General features: G+C 44.8%; 1 protein-coding gene across 6 annotated transcripts in view; it reads right to left on the bottom strand.

Annotated features, from left to right (window-relative positions):
- Positions 1 to 19,511, bottom strand: part of MYH10 (myosin heavy chain 10) — a 163,261-nt gene extending 143,750 nt beyond the window's left edge. For 3 of the 6 annotated variants that reach the window (XM_049861495.1, XM_049861490.1, XM_049861494.1), the window contains exons 1-2: positions 19,166 to 19,352; positions 8,283 to 8,658 (exon numbers count right to left, since the gene is read on the bottom strand). In XM_049861495.1, coding sequence (XP_049717452.1) covers positions 8,283 to 8,658; positions 19,166 to 19,224 — 435 coding nt within the window. In that variant the 5' untranslated portion in view covers positions 19,225 to 19,352. The other 3 variants (XM_049861492.1, XM_049861491.1, XM_049861493.1) reach the window with 3 other exon arrangements.
- Positions 19,512 to 20,378: the final 867 nt, after the last annotated feature.

Raw genomic sequence — 20,378 nt, 5'->3', positions numbered from 1 at the left:
TTTACCAAGCATGATGCCGTTCTCCAGGGACTGGTCCCTCCTGATAGCATGTCCTAAGTATGTGAGACTAGATTAGAAGGGACCAGTTCGATAACCTGCAATCTCATGTTCCTTCATACATTCATCCCCTTTGGGTATTTTGCTCCAGGTTACATAATTCATATCACATTCAGAAAGCAGACCTCCCATCTTGGTTAGACTCGTTGCAGCCCTGAGCGGGAGGTACAGAGCCGATTCAGGTCAAATTCTGCCTGGTGCAGCCGGCACAGGCTAATGGCAGGTCTATATGGGCAGAATTCTCTGGAAAAACACAAGCTAACTGAATAATGCCCTTACCTTCTGGCTTCGTTACCTAGTGTCACTGAAACAGAAATATCACAAGTGGGTGGCTTTACAGAAACGTATTTTCTTATACTTCAGGAAGCTAGAAGTCCGAATTCAGGGGAGTTTGTCTCTCAGTCTGCTCTGGGGGAAACCCCGGTGTTCCTCCATTCCTTGGTCATCTTCAGGTGGTGTCTGTCTTCCTCCCTTTGCACTTGCTTGTCTCCCTGTCTATGCTGCTCCTATAACTCAGAAGTGATTAGGTTTAGAACACACCTTACACTGATGTGGCCAAGAAAACCCTGTTCCCAAACAGGATTATATCCACACGAATGTTGTTGTTTTATACAATATATCGACCTTGTTTGCATCTTGAAGTCAACAGACCAACTGTAATAAACATGTATGAGATGTAAGAAAAATCTAAACACTGACTGAATAGCTGATGATATGGAAATATTGTTGTTTCTTTATAGGCATATAATAGTTACAAATTGCAAAATCTGTTGCTGAGAAGCAAGATGCTAAACAGAGCTTTCAGCAGCATACAAGGCTGGGGAAACAAAAATTAAGAGCTCTGGTCCACCTAGGAAGAGGTGATGTGGTAAACACCCCAGGCTTTGAATTGGGATTATGAGGGCTACACCCTAAAAGAGTATATGAGAAACAGATCAGCCCTTACAGCCTGCAATCCTGCTGGGAAGGACCTCGATCCCTGACTGGAGTAAGGTGATCCACGTGCGCTAGTCCTCATAGCCTAGCTGCCTGCCTCCGCCCGCCAGAACTGCAGAATACAGCTAAACAATATTTAATATGAAATTTATATTCGTTAAAGTACATATCAGGAGGAGAAAAATGTGTGAAAAATAGGTGATGGATATATAGAGGAATACAGGGGACTAACAAAGTCAAAAGTTTGACAAAGTCAGAAAAGGCTGGTCTTTGAAAAAGCTAATAAAATTGATAAGCCTCAGGTGAGACTCATTACAAAAAGAGAATTATCAATATCAGAAATGAAAGAGAACATCACCACAGATCCTACAAGAAATAAGCGGATATTATGAACAACTTTATGCTGATCAATTAAAAAATTTAGATGCAATAGACAAATTCCTAGAAAAACAATGACCAAAACTGACACAGAAGACATAAAAAAAGCTGAAGTTCTCTATCTGTTTGAAAAAAACTTCCCCACAAAGAAAACTCTGTTGTCATTTAAAAAAGAAAGGTATCAAAAGAGAAATAACATCAACCCTACACCAGCTCTTCCAGAGAAAAGACAAAGATGAATCATTCCCCCGGCCCATCTCATAAACCGATATAATTTCGATGGCAAAATATGATGAGGACAGTACAAGAAAGGAAGGTTATAAGTCGATCTCACTCAGGAATATAGATGTAAAACTCCTCAACAGAGTACTAGCAAACAACCCAGGAATCCAACAACATATAAAAAGAATACTTGGTCCTTGCAAGGTCAGTTTAACACTTAAAAAGCAATAAAATTCACCACAAATAACAAAGTAAGAAAAATCACATTATCATCTCATTAGATGCTGGAAAAACATTTGATAAATTAACATTCAATCAGAATTAAAAAAAAAAAAATCATTCCTTTAGGATGAAAAAGTAGAAATAGAAGGAAATGTCCCTTAACCTGATAAAAGACATTTAAAAAAAGAAAAACCCTATAGCAAGCATCATTCTTAATATGAAATGTTGAAAGCTTTCCCTTTGAGATTAGGAATGCTACAAGGATACCTCATCTCAATATCAATTCCATTCCACAAACACTGCACCGAAAGTTCTACAGACAATGCAATAAAGCAAGTAAAAAGAACTGGAAAGGAAAAAGTAAACCTGACAGTATTTGCAGACAACATGTCTGTTCACAGAAAATTCACAAGAATCTTCAGGTAAACTATTGATGAATAAGTAAATTTAGCAAGGTCACTGGATATACGTACTTGATATATAAAATTTAATTGTAAAAATATAGCAGTTGTATTTCTATATAATGGTAACAGTTAAACAAAATTGAAGACACCGTTTACAACAGCCTCCCCCAAGAGAATCAAATGCCCAAAAATATACCCAACACAAGAAGTACAAGATGTCTACACAGAAAAGTACACAATATTACGGAGAACAATTAAGATCTAAATAAATGAATATACCCATGAATTAGAAGGCTGAATACTGTAAAAATTTTATTTCTCCCCCAAATTGATCTACAGGCCCAATAAAATCCCAAACAAAATTCCAGTAGGTGTGTACATGTATGGATGTGTGTGCAAGCGTGAGACTACATGCATATGTGAAAAACAGACAAGCTGATTTTAAAATTTTATATTAAAACGCAAAGGACCCAACAGTCAAAACAATCCTCCAGAACAATAAAGCCAGAGGACTTATACTGGATACCAGGACATATTACAAAGCTTTAACAAGACAACGTGATCTTATCCCAAAGACAGGCACAAAGGCCCAGGAATGTATTTATGAACACCTGATTTATGGCAAAGGTGGTACTTCAGAGCAGTCGAGGAGAGACTGTTTCAGTAAATACCACTGGGTCAACTGGATAGCCATATTGTGGGGGGAAAAAATCAATCTTGCCTTTAATTTGCACCATATACAAAATCCAATTCCAAAGGGAACTGAGGTTGACCCTAAGAAATGTTATTATCAAATTCCCTTGTCCTCTGACTTCAAACTGAGTTAGGTCAATGAGAGACATCAGTAGGAGACTGAAGGTGGGAGGAGAAGGCCTGTCTGTGTATTTCCCAGACTCCCTCCCCGCCAGTTGCCATGAGCTGTATGTATCTCTTTAAGTAAGGCCACAATTCCTGTAAGGTTGTGGCTGTTTCCGTTAGTGGCCGTCAAGTTGGCCCCCTGACTCATGGGGACCCCATGCACAGCAGAACAAGAGGTTGACTGGTCCTGTGCCATTCTCACGATTGGCTGCAGATCGGATGGTTGTGATCCATAGGGTTTTCCCTGACTGATTGCCAGGCCTTTCTCCCTAGTCTGTCTTAGTCTGGAAGCTCTGCTGAAACCTGTTCAACAACACGGCAACATACAAGCCTCCGCTGACAGACAGGCGGTGGCTGCGCAGACGTCCATTAGCTGGGAATCAGAATCAGGTCTCCCACATGGAAGGTGAGAACGCTACCATTAAACCACCCCTGCCCCCAGCTCCTATCAGGTAACCCTCTCCAGAGGAGTCCCTGGGTGGTGCAGACAGCTAAGCACTCGACTACTAGCCGAAAGGTTGGTGATTCGAACCCACCCAAAGGCGCCTTGGGAAGTCAGGCCTGGCAATCTGCCTTTGAAAGGTCACAGCCTTGAAAACCCTACACAGCAGTTCTGCTCTGACAGGCGCGGGGTCACCATGAGCTGGAAATGGCTGGACAGCAACTAACAACAGCAGCCCTCTCCATACAGCTCCCCTCTCCATACAGCTCCCCTCTCCAAGTGGAGGTAACAGCTCTGTCCTATGATTACCGTAAAGGCCAAGGTGTGTCAAGGGCTCTCAGCCATAACCATCCCTCGGGTCCGCATTATTCCTTATTTGTTTTCTCGAACTCTACCTACATGTTTGAAAATTGTCCCTTTATTTATGAAACTCTCAGATTACGCAGTTTGAGGGCCACCTGTTTCCTGCTGGGACTCCGACTAAATCAGGCATTTACTAGAGAAGTTGAGGATATGAGTTAATCATATGCATATACTACCACCCAGACATCTCACTGCTATTTGGACACCTTACAGAAAAGGACGCTTATGTCCACCAGGCACATGTATGAGTCTATGAGGCCGTTCACTGAAGCGTTAAAATAACCTTGAACTGGGAAAAAAAAATGTCCATCCATAGTTGAGTAAAGAGTTCAAATATTAAAATGGAATACTATAATCCATCAAAAATGAATGAACTACTCAAACTTTTTTGGTTTCTGGACTGTTTTCAACTCTTAGAAATTACTGAGGACCCCAAAGGCAATAAATAAATATTAAAACAAGATTTTTAAAATGTATATTTATTAATTCATAAAAATAACAGTATGTTACACATTAACATAAATAACATTTTTATGAAAAATATATTTTCCCAAGCTAAACAAAAAAAGTGGAAAGAGTGGCACGGTTTTATAGTTTTGCAAATCTCTAACTGGGCAGCTTAATGGAAAACAGCTCGATTTTCACATTTCTGCATTCAATCTGCTGTGCGATGTTCTTTTGGGTGAAGTATATGAAGAAAACACGGCCTCACACAGATATTTAGTTGGAAAAGGGAGGAGCAGTTTCACAGTCTTCTGAGGTAACTGTGAATATTCTGCTTTTGAAATGACATCAAAGCTCGACAAGCTGTAGTTTCTTAAGATGAGATGCAACGTGGCATTTGAAACCCTACCAGTGAAATTTCATACCGCTACGTTAGAATCCATTAGTTTACCCTGCACACTGAGTGAGTCTTTTAGCCATGTACGGTTTTGTAATATCATGTATACTTTATTTGGAAAATATTGGTTTACTGAATTAAGTAAATCTCCCAAAGGAGGACACTTCATCTTCTGATACCAAACTTCACATTCATTAATATCACCACCTGCCTCGTCACCATTGACAAGCTATTAAGTTAACAGTGGCGGATATAAATTTCCCAAAATTCTAATTTTCATGTGAAAATTCAAATTTTATTATGGGCAACAAATACGGTCAGTTGAAGTGATAGGCTTACTTTGTTCATTTTCAGGAACCAGTACCATCGAGTCGAATTCAATTCATGGTGACCCCGTGTGTGTCAGAGTAAAACTGTCCTCCACAGGGTTTTCAATGGCTGACTTTTCAGAAGTAAATTGCCAGGCCTTTCTTCTAAGGCACCTCTAAGTGGATTCAAACCTCCAACCTTTTGGTTAGCAGCCAAGCATGCTAATCATCTGCACCACCTGGGGAGCCCCCTCCCCTCTGTTTTTATTAGGAAAGAAGATGAAAGTTAGTGACCTAAGAAGTTGGCTTTTTTTTTTTTTTTAAGAAGTTGGGGAGGGGAGAGGAAAAAAAAATCCAAAGAAGATATAGGAAAGAAAATGGTATAATTAACGTGAGCAACCTAACTTGTTCAAATAAACATAAATTCTATTTTATCTAAAGAAATATGTCCAAAAAGGTCCACAGAGGTCCTCCTCAGGTTATTAGTGTCTATACGGTGGCACCTCAACTGGCCAATTTCAACTGACCAATCAATTCCAAAGGCCAATAGAAATGACTCACAGTATCAGCAACTGTGGCTACCTCCAGCCCCTATTCTCTTAACAGGGTTTCTTCAGAGTCAAGTGCTCCAATCTGAATCTTAGGTAGGAACCTTTTTTACATTCCATCAATTAAAGATATGATCCTCCCACACCCTCAACTCTGTTATGATCTTATAATACTTTGAGAAAAACCTAAATTCTCCTTTTGTAGAGCCCATGCTTTGCAAAGAGACTCAGAAGTTCACTCAGGCTGTCCCTGACATAAATTAAACTGGAAAAAAAAAGAATTTGATAAAAAGATATTTGTGAAGTCTTAAAATTATCATGGGAGCCTTGGTGGTGTAGTGGTTAAGTGATACGGCTGCTAACCAAAGGGTCAGCAGTTCGAATCCGCCAGGCACTCCTTGGAAACTCTATGGGGCAGTTCTACTCTGTGCAATAGGGTCGCTATGAGTTGGAATCGACTTGACGGCACTGGGGTTGTTTTTTTTTTTTTTTTTTTTTTTGAGAATTATCATGAGAAATGGCTACAAATAAGATGAACTGTCCCGTCTCTCATTCTTTCTCTTTGACCCACAATCTCCTTCCCTTTCCCACTTACCTCCCTTCTTCTCTCCAGTTTGCAGCTACCTACAACGTCCAGTGTGGGGAAGCAAGGTGAAATCTCTGCAGAGAAACAGCCCGGCTCCTTTCCACACTTAGTTCTCCACAACTTTTTGGCTGTGTCATCACATTTCTGGGCCTTCACAACTGACCACACCAGGCATAATCCAAAACCCACCCACCTCTCAAATCTCAGATGTCACCACTACAATCCGACAGCTCTTCGTTTCCCAGTTTCTTGCGCCCTTACTCCTGTTAGCCCTGCTCTATGTCATCAAAACCTCCAGTTCTTGATCCATCAGTTCCTTCCTGTCCAGACTTTCATTCCTAGCAAGCCTAGACTTCAGAGACAACCAATGAACTACCCTCTCATCAGCTCCTTCTACTTGCTGGATGAGGAAGGAGGAAAAGTACATTTATTTCTGTCTACTGTGTGCAGACACTGTGCTAGCAACTAGAAATACAACCATGAACAAAGTCGCCTGGTTTTCACAGACCTTACAACTATTCTAGAGGAATCCCATAATCTGGCAAACTCACAGACAAAAATATGACAGTATTACACACTTCGCCATTCAATCTCAGCTGGACTGTCAATGCGGCTCTCCAGTCTTTCTCTTACCCTTGGCTTCCCCATCTTTCCAAACCTCTTCCATTCTCCTCAAGCCGCCCTCCCAACCCTGAAGCCTCTTACTCTCTTTGCATCCTATTTCACAGAGATAGCAGATAAATAGATAGATGATGAATGGATGGGTGGGTGGGTGGGAGAGACCATCAGGCTTGAAGCTATTCTGGCAAAGGTCATAAATGAACTTTTCATTTTTCAGATTTTCCCATGGCCAGCTCCCTCTTAAGGAGCCCTGGTAGCACAATGGTTAAGTGCTCAGCTACTAATGGAAAGGTTGGTGGCTCAAATTCACCAGCCCCTCTGAAAGGTAAGAGACCTGGCGATCTGCTCCCATAAAGAGTACAGCTAGAAAGCCCTCCTAGGCAGTTCTACTGTTATATACAGGGTCACTGAGTCAGATTGACCTGATGGCATACAACAGCACCCCACTATGAGTCAGACTGCAGCTCAAATGCTATCTCCTTAAAGAGGCCTTCACTGACCCACTGTGGAAATGTGGAAAGCCATTCTACTTACTCTACCCCTTAGCCCTGTTTCACTTCCTATAGGATGTATCACTCTCCGAAATCCTCCAACTTATGTTTACTCATTGGCATCACGAAGGCAGGGACCCTACCTATCTTGTTGGTCACACTATCCCCAGCACCTAGAACACAGTAGGTGTGCAGTAATATTTGTGGGAGAACTAGTGCTGGATTGTTCATGAGCCTCAGTAGCACATTCCTTGTACAAAAGGCAACCACCTTTCCCAAATTCAGACCATTAATCTCTCTACTCTCCTCATTCTAAGTCACTGCCACCTCTACTATTCTCTCAGATTTATTTTTATCATTCTATTTTTTTTTTTTCCAGTATCTGGCTTACATTTTTCCTCTCTACCTTACCTATTATTATTTTCAATAACTTCTATACAGTCAGTGATAGCATCAGCAACCACAACATATGTGTCAGCTGCTAACCACAAGGGCAACCCCCAAGCCTCAATCTCACCCTAAATTGTTTCCTCTTAAAAACCTCAGTATTTGTCTTTCCCACTTCCATGTACCCAAGGAAACTGTTCTTCCTCTTCAGGGAACCTCTAGGCTTGCAGCTCCCTCCCCCCCCCGCCCCATTTTACACTCCTAGACATACACTTGATAGCCTATCAATTTGCTATCTGCATGTGATCACTGTATAAAACTCCCTGGTCTTTCTGTCACATGCTTTCCCCCATCTTATTACGCTCCAGAGCACTCCTACAAGTCTTCAAGTACCATTTTCTTATTTAATTACCGATTGGGTTAGTTAAAACTATGTGTTAAGATTCAAAGCAAAGCAGACTTGGGTAAGTGAGAACCAATCTTCTTATCTGTAATAGAAATAGTAGTGCTAACCAGAGCCTGTGGGCATTCCACATGCTCATTTGATTATAACAATACCTATAATGTATCCTAATTCCCAGTCACCACTTCACTCGATCATTTGGAAGAAATACTTACGTAGATAAGTCCTGAATAGTAGCGATCCTTCAGATTATGTAAAACAGATGCTTCATTCAAGCATGTCAACTCTGCCATATCCTCCACCTTGGAAAACTTGGGTGGGTTCATCTTCTGAATATCATCTTTGTTGACCATTGCTTTCTTTCCATTCTCAGCCAGCTCAACCATAACTTCGTCTCCGCGCTCTTCTTTGATACTAGCTGCCTCAAAGCCATGGCGTTCTGATGGAATCCACACTAACTTTTTAGCTGTCCAATCGGCTTGAGTGGCAGGGTTGTAGATGACAGCCCTGTCCACAAAGAGATACCTCTCAGGATCTTCGAGTCCAGTTCTTTGTGCCATTGTAAGCAGAAGGATCCAAGAGCAATCACCTCTAAGGAAAGAAGAGAAGAAGAAGTTACATATTTAAAAAATATAAAAGAATTGAACAGCTTTGGTTTTCTAAGAAGCTGAAGATGAACCCTCTAGTAACTGTAAGAGCATAAACTTTGAGTCAAGGTTCTGGGATATTTCTCTCCACAGCCACACTAACCGAGCTTCCAAGGTAAATTTCAGGGGTGGCCACAAATTATGAGTCTGGTTGTCTGCAGACCACTCAAGATTTGCCCTTAGTCAGAGTCTCAGGTTATAAGATAAACATACAAAAATCACTTGGATTCCTCTACATCAGCAAAAAGAACATCGAAGAGGAAATCACCAAATCAATACCATTCACAGTAGCCCCCAAGAAGATAAAATACTTAGGAATAAATCTTACCAAAGATGTAAAAGACCTATACAAAGAAAACTACAAAGTATTAGTGCAAGAAACTAAAAAGGACCTACATAAGTGGAAAAACATACCTTGCTCATGGATAGGAAGACGTAACATAGTAAAAATGTCTGTTCTACCAAAAGCCTCCAATCCAAATTCCAATGACATTTTTCAATGTGACAGAGAAACAAATCACCAACTTCATATGGAAGGGAAAGAAGCCCCGGATAAGTAAAGCATTACTGAAAAAGAAGAAAGTGGGAGGCCTCACTCTACCTGCTTTTAGAACATATTATACAGCCACAGTAGTCAAAACAGCCTGGTACTGGTACAACAGGCACATAGACCAATGGAACAGAATTGAGAACCTAGATATAAATCCATCCACATATGAGCAGCTGATATTTGACAAAGGCCCAGTATCAGTTAATTGGGGAAAAGATAGTCTTTTTAACAAATGGTGCTGGCATAACTGGATATCCATTTGCAAAAAAATGAAACAGGACCCATACCTCACACCATGCACAAAAACTAACTCCAAGTGGATCAAAGACCTAAACATAAAGACTAAAATGATAAAGATCATGGAAGAAAAAATAGGGACAAAGTTAGGAGCCCTAATACAAGGCATAAACGGAATACAAAACATTACCAAAAATGATGAAGAGAAACCAGGTAACTGGGAGCTCCTAAAAATTAAACACCTCTGCTCATCTAAAGACTTCACCAAAAGAGTAAAAAGACCACCTACGGACTGGGAAAAAATTTTCAGCTATGACATTTCCAATCAGCACATGATCTCTAAAATCTGTATGATTCTGTTAAAACTCAACCACAAAAAGACAAACAACCCAATCAAAAAGTAGGCAAAGGATATGAACACGCAGTTCACTAAAGAAGATATTCGGGCAGCTAACAGATACATGAGAAAATGCTCTCGATCATTAGCCATTAGAGAAATGCAAATTAAAACTATGATGAGATTCCATCTCACTCCAACAAGGCTGGCATTAATCCAAAAAACACAAAATAATAAATGTTGGAGAGGCTGCGGAGAGACTGGAACTCTTATACACTGCTGGTGGGAATGTAAAATGGTACAACCACTGTGGAAATCTATCTGGCATTTTCTTAAAAAGTTAGAAATAGAACTACCATACAACCCAGAAATCCCACTCCTCGGAATACACCCTAGAGAAATAAGAGCCTTTACATGAACAGATATATGCACACCCATGTTTACTGCAGCTCTGTTTACAACAGCAAAAAGCTGGAAGCAACCAAGGTGTCCATCAACGGATGAATGGTTAAATAAATTATAGTATATTCACACAATGGAATACTACGCATCGATAAACAACAGTGACAAATCTGCGAAACATTTCATAACATGGAGGAACCTGGAAGACATTATGCTGAGTGATATTAGTCAGATGCAAAAGGACAAATATTGTATACGACCACTATTATAAGATCTTGAGAAATAGTATAAACTGAGAAGAACAAATACTTTTGTCGTTAAGGGGGGGCAGGGAGGGAGGGTGGGAGAGGGTTATTTACTGATTAGTCAGTAGGTAAGAACTACTTTAGGTGAAGGGAAGGACAATACTTAATACACGGAAGGTCAGCTTAACTGGAACGGACCAAAAGCAAAGACGTTTCCGGGATAAACTGAATGCTTCGAAGGTCAGCAGAGCAAGGGCGGGGGTTTGGGGACTATGGCTTAAGGGGACTTCTAAGCCAATTGGCAAAATAATTCTATTATGAAAACATTCTGCATCCCACTTTGAAGTGTGGTGTCTGGGGTCTTAAATACTAACAAGCGGCCATCTAAGATGCATCAATTGGTCTCAACCCACCTGGATCAAAGGAGAATGAAGATCGCTAAGGTCACACGATAACTATGAGCCCAAGAGACAGAAAGGGCCACATGAATCAGAGACTTACATCATCCTGAGACCAGAAGAACTAGATGGTGCCTGGCCACAACCAATGACTGCCCTGACAGGGAGCACAACAGAGAACCCCTGAGGGAGCGGGAGATCAGTGGGATGCAGACCCCAAATTCTCATAAAAAGACCAGACTTAATGGTCTGATTTAGACTAGAAGAATCCTGGCGGTTATGGTCCCCAAACCTTCTGTTGGCCCAGGACAGGAACCATTCCCGAAGACAACTCATCAAACATGGAAGGGACTGGACAATGGGTTGGAGAGAGATGCTGATGAAGAGTGAGCTACTTGTATCAGGTGGACACTTGAGACTGTGTTGGCATCTCCTGTCTGGAGGGGAGATGGGAGGGTAGAGAGGGTTAGAAACTGGCAAAACCAGCACGAAAGGAGAGACTGGAAGGAGGGAGCGGGCTGACTCATTGGGGGAGAGTAAGTGGGAGTATGGAGTAAGGTGTATATAAGCTTATATGTGACAGACTGACTTGATTTGTAAACTTTCACTTAAAGCACAATAAAAATCATTAAAAAAAAAAAAAGATTTGCCCTTAGTTACTGAGGGCTGAAAAACAATCAGAACAAAAAAGCAAAGCTATTTTTTTTTCCATCCCCTCTTGCAACCTCATCACAAATTCAACAGGGAGTTAAGAAGGGAAAGGAGGATTAAAAAAAAAAAAGAAGGATTTATAACGAAAGGTCCACGGAGTGGTACCAGCATTGGTATGACAAGAATATAGCTGCAAAAATATATTAAGATTGTTTAGAAGAGTAAAGAAAGACGTCTAAAACATGCCTCCCATTATAACTTCAGGCTACAAAATTCTTCCTCATAAATACCTTGAATCAGTCCCTATAGCTTCTCTACAGCCCCATGTGGTCTTTACGTGACCAAATGGGGCCACAGAGGGCATGTGTAATTTCACTTCAATGCAACAGCCTCTCAAGTGTGTGATGGTGGTTATTCAGGTCTCCTCCACTCCCATTCTTGCAGCTGCTCCTACTCCCTCTGTCTCTTCTTCAGCCTAAGCATTCCATCATTCATCAAGACCCATTTCATTACTCCAATCTCTAGCGTTTCAACAGACTCCAGTGTGTTATGTCCCTTTAGATGTGGGGCCCAGAACTCGACAATATTCCAGATATGGTTCAACCAGGAGAGCAGAAAATAAATAAATAAATAAATAAATAACCTTAGACTACACTGAGTCTACACTAAGGCAAGTACTGTCTCTGTGACTTTCACTGCTAATGTGCCTCAAGACCTAATTAGTACACTTAGGACTCATTTTGGGGGCATTGGTGGTTCAGTGGTAGAATTCTTGCCTTCCATGTGGGACGACCTGGGTTCAGTTCCTCGTCAATGCATCTCAAGCACAGCCACCACCCAACCGTCAAGGGAGGCTTGTGTTGTGCTATGACGTTGAATAGATTTCAGTGAAGCTTCCAGACTGAGACAGACCAGGAAGAAAGGCCTGGAGATCTACTTCCAAAATATAAGCCAAAGAAAACCCTAAAGATCACAGTGGTCCAATCTGTTGTGCACGGGGCCACCATGAGCTGGGGTGGACTTGAAGGCCGTCAATAACAACAACAGCAGCGGCAGCAGCACTCATTACTCTCGGCTCGTAACGAGCTATCAGCTACGGCTCCATACATGCTGCTGCTAAGCTGCTTCTCCTCTTATACTTGTGCAATTGGCTTTTGGATCAAATGACAGGATTTTATATTCATCACTCACCTTTCTAATCTGACTCATCATTCCAGCCTGACAAATCCTTTTGGAATCAGATAGCATTAAACATTTTTGCTGTTATTCCAAAATCCAAACTATTTCAAATTTCATAAACACAGCTTTCATGACTTCATCCAAATCAATGCAAGAAGCCAACTGAGTACCTACTCTTGCTCTATCAAATCCCCCCAGAATCTCCTCCCAAAATGCTAGGGGTTTCTTATAGGCAAGAAGATAAGAAGGCTATGAGGGAGATCATAAAGTAGTTCAATGTTGTTAGGATGTTATTAACCTTGAGTTCATAGATTAATTTCATATTCCATGAAATCACTAAAATGGTACATGTTTACACAAAATGTATGCATACACCTGTTTTTTAAGGAGAACACCCACTCTTTTTCAGATTTTCAATGAGATCTGTGTCCTAAAAGGTTAATCACTGATAGTGGGTACCTGCCGATACTAGCCCTTTAATCCCTAATAATAATTTACTAGAATCGAATAGCTAACACCAGGCCAACCCATCAGTTGTTATAGAGTCTATTCTGACGTACGGCAACCAAACGAGCATCAAGAGTAGAACTGCGCTCTAAAGGGTTTTCAATGACTGATCTTTTGGAAGTAGCCTGCCAGGCCTTTCTTCAGAGGTGTCTCTAAGTGGATCCAAATCTCCAGCCTCTCAGTTAGCAGCCTAGAGCTTAACCATCTGCACCTCCCAGGGACTCCAAATAGTCTCCAGAAATTATCTGTTACAATGTAATACATTACAAACACCCATGTTCTAGAGAAGTGGTTCTCAACTTTAGCAGGCATCAGAATCACCTGGAAGGCTTTTAAAACACAGATTGCTAGGCCCCGTTCCCAGAGCTTCTGGTTCGGTAGGTTGGGGTGGATCTGAGAACATGCACTTTCTAAAAACCTCTCAAACGCTGCTGATGCTGCTGACCCCAGGGCCACACTTCGAGAATCACCGCACCACAGTGCTCTGGTTGCCCCTGCTACTGACAGCTATGTTGGGGGAGAAAAAAGGTTGAAAACTAATGTTTTAGACTAACTCATAACATTATTTAAAGAATATGCTAATGTTAAGTGCTATGGACTTGGATAAAACAAAAATCACAGATCAAAACACTAGATAAAAAAAGTCACAAAACAGAACACTGAGACTTCTACAAATTGAAACATATGCTAACACATTTCATAACTAAACTTGTATTTCCCTTTTTAGGCACCTGCTACTCAACCAAACCAAACCCAATGCCGTCAAGCCAATTCCAACTCATAGCGACCCTACAGGACAGCGTAGAACTGCCCCATAGGGTTTCCAAGGAGCAGCTGGTAGATTCAAACTGCTGGCCTTTTGGTTAGCGGCTGAGCTCTTAACCACTGCACCACAAGGACTCCTACTTAGGAGAGGGTAATACGCACATTCTGAAGAATGGTTTCCAAAGCCCATTACTTCTACGGACTGTTCTAATAGACGATTAAGAAGTTTTCTGTCTCTCCAATTTATACACTGCACACTGCTAAGAAGGGAGGCATAGCTCTCTCTAATGTGGGAATCACTGTAGGTGAATCTGGAGACAAATAATAGGATGTGCATCCTGCCTTTTAGAAGGACCAAAAAACCCAAACCAAACCCGCTGCCACTGAGTCGATTCTGAGTCACAGTGACCCTATAGGACAGAGCAGAACTGCACCATAGGGTTTCTAAGGAGCGGCTGGGGCATTCAAACAGCCGAGCTTTTGGTTAGCAGCCCGAGCTCTTAACTACTATGCTACCAGGGTTTCCTTAAGAAGGGCAGTATCTACTAAAAGAGAACATATCCAACTATAACCAAATGTGATAATAACCAACCAAAACCAAACCCAGTGCCATCGATTCGATTCCGACTCATAGCGACCCTATAGGACAGGGTAGAAATGCCCCACAGAGCTTCCAAGAAGCGCCTGGCAGATTCGAACTGCCAACCCTTTGGTTAGCAGCTGCAGCACTTAACCACTACGCCACCAGAGTTTCCAATGTGATGAGTTATTTATAATTCTTATGAGATATAAAGTGTAGAGTGGAAAAAGACTACTTCTAATCCTTTTTTTAAAACTTAAGAAAGTATCCTGCAGACAGCAGGCACACACGCACTTCTTTGATTTTACATTGGGCGTGTAATTACATCCTTAAATTTAGTGGGCAACTATAAATTAGGATAAATTAACAGGTCATTTCTAGAGCAGGTCTTCCTTTAAAAAAGCAAATTACATATTTAAAAATTATTTTATCAAATTGGTACTTTTAAATGTATTTTCTTCTAGCTTCTTCACAGCTGTTAAATTTAAATCTAGGCAGAGAAAGGCTTCCAATTTCTCATTAAGAAAAAAAACAGCAGATCACAAAATTACAAAATGCTCCCAATTTTGTGAGGGGAAATCACATGCACATGAATTAAAAAATGCAAGGAACAAATATTCAAGATATTAGCAATAGTCCCTACTATTAGTACCTACTGTCCCTCATGTCATGGGATTACAAATTACTTTCACTTTTTACTTTTCCAGATTGTTCTACAATGAAACACTGTGAGGGCAGTTCCTGTTACTTTTCCAGATTTTTCCACAACTAACTAAATACTGTGAGAACAGTTTCCTGTTCCTTGCTATATATCAAGCACTTATCCTAGTATCCAGCACACAGTATGGGATCTAGACTTTTATTACTGGAATGGCCCCTAGCCTCATGGTGAGCTTCAGCTTCTCCTCCACAACGGAAAACCTACCATTCCTTCCAATCCTGACCTGAAAGTCACCCTTTCAGAAGTTCTTTTCAGGTCAGTCTGGCAATTTAATCCTTTTCCTTCTCCTAACATTCGGTACTGCCCTTCCTGCATTCTTGCTCTCCCTTGCAGTGTGCTTAGCAGATTGTAGGAGCTCACACTGTTGCTTAATTAACACGCTTCATGAAGCCAGTGAGGGTGTTTCAGTTTTCACTCTCAATACCCGGGATGGTCATATATGTATTTTTTCATTCGATTGTACATTTGGTACCCAATCTTGATAACACTGGTATTTAACAATGTACCACCCCAAAATGCTTTGCCTTGATGAAGGTGAATACTACAATTTAAAAATTAACAAATGCTTGTTGTTGTATACCACTAATTATGGCCAGGCACTATTCTAAGCAGTTTACACATATATCAACTCTTAATCTGTACAACAGCTCTGTGAGGTAGGTACTATTAATAGCTCCATTTTACATAGGAGGAATCTGAGGTACAGACAAAGCCAACAACTGGCCTAAGGTGACACAGCTACCAAGTAGCAGACTGGGATTAAACCCAGACTCAGACTGCAGAGTCCTGGCTACAGTGACAGAGAGTGAGAGGGAGGGAATTTGCAAGGGCAGGTAGTACACCATACACAGCCTCTCTACTAAATAAAAACCCTATCAATTGTGACTGAGAGCACAGGCTTAGCCAATGGTCACCAACTTTGAATACACTAGCGTTACCTGGCAAACGCTTTATGTTTTATTTTTAAAAATACCTATACTTAGGGGGAAATTGGGAAACCCTGGTGGCGTAGTAGTTAAGCGCTACGCCTGCTAACCAAAGGGTCGGCAGTTCAAATCCGCCAGGCGCTCCTTGCAAACTCTACGGGGCAATTCTACTCTGTCCTATAGGGTCGTATGAGTCGGAATCAACTCGACGGCACTGAGGTTTTTTTTTTTTTAGGGAGAAAAGAAATAAACAGGAACCTTTGAAGCAGACAGAAAGAAAGATAATCTGAAGGTTCTTGTGCCACTTGAAATAACTACCTAATTCCAGTTAAAGCATTTACCTGAGTGTGAATTAGCCCCCTACACTGTCAAAGTTCCCATCTCATTCACTGGGGTTAGACACACACCTCCCCCTCTAGGACTCCATCCCTCCCCAGGCCATTTTTTAATGTCCAATGAAAAGCCACCCGGCAAACTTCTCAAGGGCCTCCCTGTAGGTGTAGCACAGGAAAACCATTCAATTTTATTCAGATCTTGCATATTAAAAAAGATGAATAAATCACCCATGATACAGCATCCCTCCAAGATGGATAAACTACAACAGAACTGTTCCAATTCATGGCGCACCACTGCTGAGATCATTTACATTACGGGGACGTGCAAGTCTGTGAATTTATCAAAATTCTGCTAACCAAATAAGCACAGATACAAACCAAATGCAAAAGACACGATCACTGTTTATGGCCACAACTGATTACCTTTACACTGTGTTAAATTATTTCCAAAACTTGGACCTAAGGCCAGGGATTTTAATTCTTCATATGTGATAACAAAGTCCATGAATGGCTGAAGAAGGGTCTTTCACCACACAACATGCCCTTCAAATGTTCCTCCATCTCACCTTCCACCCAGCCCGTCTCCACTGTAACCATCTCCCTAAGGAGCCCAAATAAAAAGCCAAGCTCTCCCGGGTCACATCCCTCTGCTCTGCTGCAAAAGCTCGTGCAATATCCCACAATTACACCACATGCTTTCTCCAGGTAAGGACAAGGAAGAACGGAATTTAAGATGCAGAAGTAAGGAGATGCATAAAATGGCCACTTTTCCAGAATCTGTGACAGGCAGGGCATACTTAAACACCAAAAGCACGGGGCTAAAAAAATAATGAGGGCAGACTGATGAAGGGGATAAAACAATAAAAAGATTAAAGTTTTCCCGACTGAAATACTATCAAGGATAATTAAGCCTGACTCAAAGAATCCTCGGTTTCAATGTCAGGGAAAAAAAAAAAAAAATCTCAGCAAAGCCAAGTATTATATTTAGTATTATATTATTCAGCGAAAACAGCAGTCTTTGTTTCATTTGCAGTCTGGATCTACCCCGCCTGCTTTCCCTACCCCACCCCAGCGCACCCCACCCCCTTCCATCAACCGCAGTGATCTTGAAGGGAGCTGCAGAGGCCCTAAGAAACAGAGATAACGGTCATCAGCAGAGGCCACGTTACCCAAACCTCACCGGCCCCTGCTCGGACCCGCCGAATCGCCAAGCTCCTGCCTAAGGCCCTAGATCCTAGGCAGGCCTGGCTGGGGGCCTCCCCCCATCTCTGGGGCTCATCCGCCCACCACAGGCCCACAAAGCCCCCGCCTACGCCAGCACTCAGCCGCTTCAGTTTCCCTCCGACCCCATTCCAGTCTGATTTTATGGGACCAGGGTGTGACCCCTAGTGCAGAAGGCAGACCGCCGTGAGCCATTCCCCGACCCCTTACACAATAAAGGGATTCCGAGGCGAGGGCTGACCCTCCCCCCGGTGCCCTGCTGCAGCGCGCCCCCGCCACATTTCCCGCCTCGCCCCCCCCAAAGCGCCCGGGCCTCGCCAAGCGTCCAGCCCGGCCCGGAAGGTCGTGGAGCGGTTCTCCGACGGCCCCCCGCCCGGCCCTCCTTCCCGGCACCAGCAGCCCGACTCTCCCCACGCTCGCGGCCGGCTCCTTTGCCCCTGGCCAGCCGCGCGCTCCCCTGCACCGCAGAGCCCCTGGCCTCCCGCCCCTCCAGCCCGCAGGTCCGGGACGCGCCGCCAGCCTTCCGAGCCCTCGGCGAGCCCTTCCGCCGCGCCGGGGCGCCCAGCCCGGCCCGGCCTGACCCACCCAGCGACCCACCCAGGGGCCATTCGTGTCCAGCGCCCCAAACCAACACCGCCCCCACCGGGATCGCGCTTCCCAGCTCGTCCCCGGAACCCCCTCCCATCCCGGGAGGCGGACACAGACCCGCGGGACACGCCGGTGCCCCCCCCCGGGCACTAGAGCACAACACCCTGTACCCCAGCGGCCCCGCGCCCCGAGAACAGGTCCCCACATCCCCACTCCCAGGTACCCACTCCAGCCAACCCGCCGGGGGTCGCCCTCCCGCACACCCAGGCCCCGGTCCCTGCAGGGGTCCCGCCCTCAAGGACCTCGCTCCCCGCCCTTCCAAGGCTCTCTCCGCCGGCCGGGGCGCCCGTACCCCCAGGTCCCCCCGGGCTCGCGCCTGCGGCTCCCGCGGCACGCGCCCTCCCGCCCAGAGCGCCCGCTCCGGCTCCCTGCCTGCCTTCGCGGGCCGCCCCGCTGCTCCAGCCGGGATCCTTCTCTCCGCAGCCAAGCGGCCTCCCGAGCCCCGGCCACAGACCTCGGACCCGGGCAGCCGCGCCGCTCACCTTCAGCCGAAGATGGTGGCGCCGGCGTTCGTCCCCGGCCGCGACCACAGACTCGGCGCCTCAGTCCCAAACCCACCGCTGCCTCCGCCGGGCGCCTTTAGCACTGCCGCTCGCGGCCGCCCCACCCACCCCCACCCTCATTGGGCCAGCTCCACGCCCATCACCGCCGCCCCCAGACCCACTGGTCGGCTTGCGCGCCCATCTCCAGGGAAGACGTTAGCAACGCGAACGAAGCTACCCTCCCGAGGTCCGGCTCCCTCCACCCACCTGAAATGATGCTGATTGGCTCCCGCTCCGAGCCCAGGCCCGCGGAGCCCAGACCTCATAGGCTGCCGCTCACGCCCATCATCGGTTCCGGGAGGTGCGGCCGCGGCGGCCGTGCGTGATTGGCTGGCTCGCGCGGAGATGGACAGCTGAGGCCGGCGGGTGCCTGTGGGCGCTGTGAGGCAGCGGGTGCTTACCCTGCGGGGACTCCGCGGTGGGGACACTGAGTGAGGAGCGCCGCGGCGGCGGCCGTGCGGCGCCCTGAGCTCCGACTGCACGCGCGCGGCCGGGCGTGCGTCAGAGCGCAGCCGCAGCCCGTCGAGCACCTTGCCGCCCGCTCTGTTCGCCGCAGCCGGCGCGTCCCGCCGCAGGACCGCTCAGGCGCCGACTTGCGGGCCGCGGCGCTCCCAGCAGGGGCGGGGCGGGAGCGCGGTCCAGAGGCCTGACGTCACCACCGGGGCTGCGGGGCGGGGCCGCTGCTCCACGGCTCACCTGCAGTGGGGGAGGGGCGGCAGGGCTCGGGGTGCAGCTCCGCCCGCGCGCTCAGGCTCTGCGGGGCCCCGGCTGAGGTCGCAGAGCTCGGGCCACTGTCCCACCCCGGGTCCCGGCGCTGACCTAGCCGGGGCTGGGGGAGCGCTGGGCGCCGGACGGCTCCGTCTGCGGCTGCAGCTTTGGTGCTAGCGAGGGGAGGGCCTCCCTACCCAGCCCCCGGGCAGGGCTGAATTCCGGAATAATGAGAAGCGAGCCGGCCTTGGGGAGATGACGGAGGGGGAGGGGGAGGGGAGAGCCTCGTTCACCTCATTCATTCATTCCTCAAATAGAACTCCCCGGGTGAACCGGGCGGTGAGGGGTTCTTTAGGAATCCAAGGCTGGGCTCCTGCAAGGCTATCATATCCCCTAGGGCCTATTCAAGGGCTTTAGAAAACATGAGACCGGAAAAATAACAGGTTCCAAAATAAGGAAACTGGAAAAATCAAAGTTATTAAATATCTAATGAAATGTCTGCGGAATCTAGTCAACTGCAACACAAGTCTTACATAATTGTATGTAACTATAATACACTTTTAAGTTACAAGATCAAAATCAATTCTTCTAAAAACTGAAAATTATAAAAATCCTTCCAAAATTTTTACAACGAGGTGTAGAAATTTCATGTGGGATACAGGGTACGTTTTAATACGTGTGATGTGATGTAAGTGCCTAAGCCTAGGAAGCT

Source organism: Elephas maximus, chromosome 19 (assembly GCF_024166365.1).
Source record: "Elephas maximus indicus isolate mEleMax1 chromosome 19, mEleMax1 primary haplotype, whole genome shotgun sequence".
In the NCBI taxonomy this organism is placed as follows: Eukaryota; Metazoa; Chordata; class Mammalia; order Proboscidea; family Elephantidae; genus Elephas; species Elephas maximus.
This window is presented reverse-complemented; position numbering and strand designations above follow the sequence as displayed.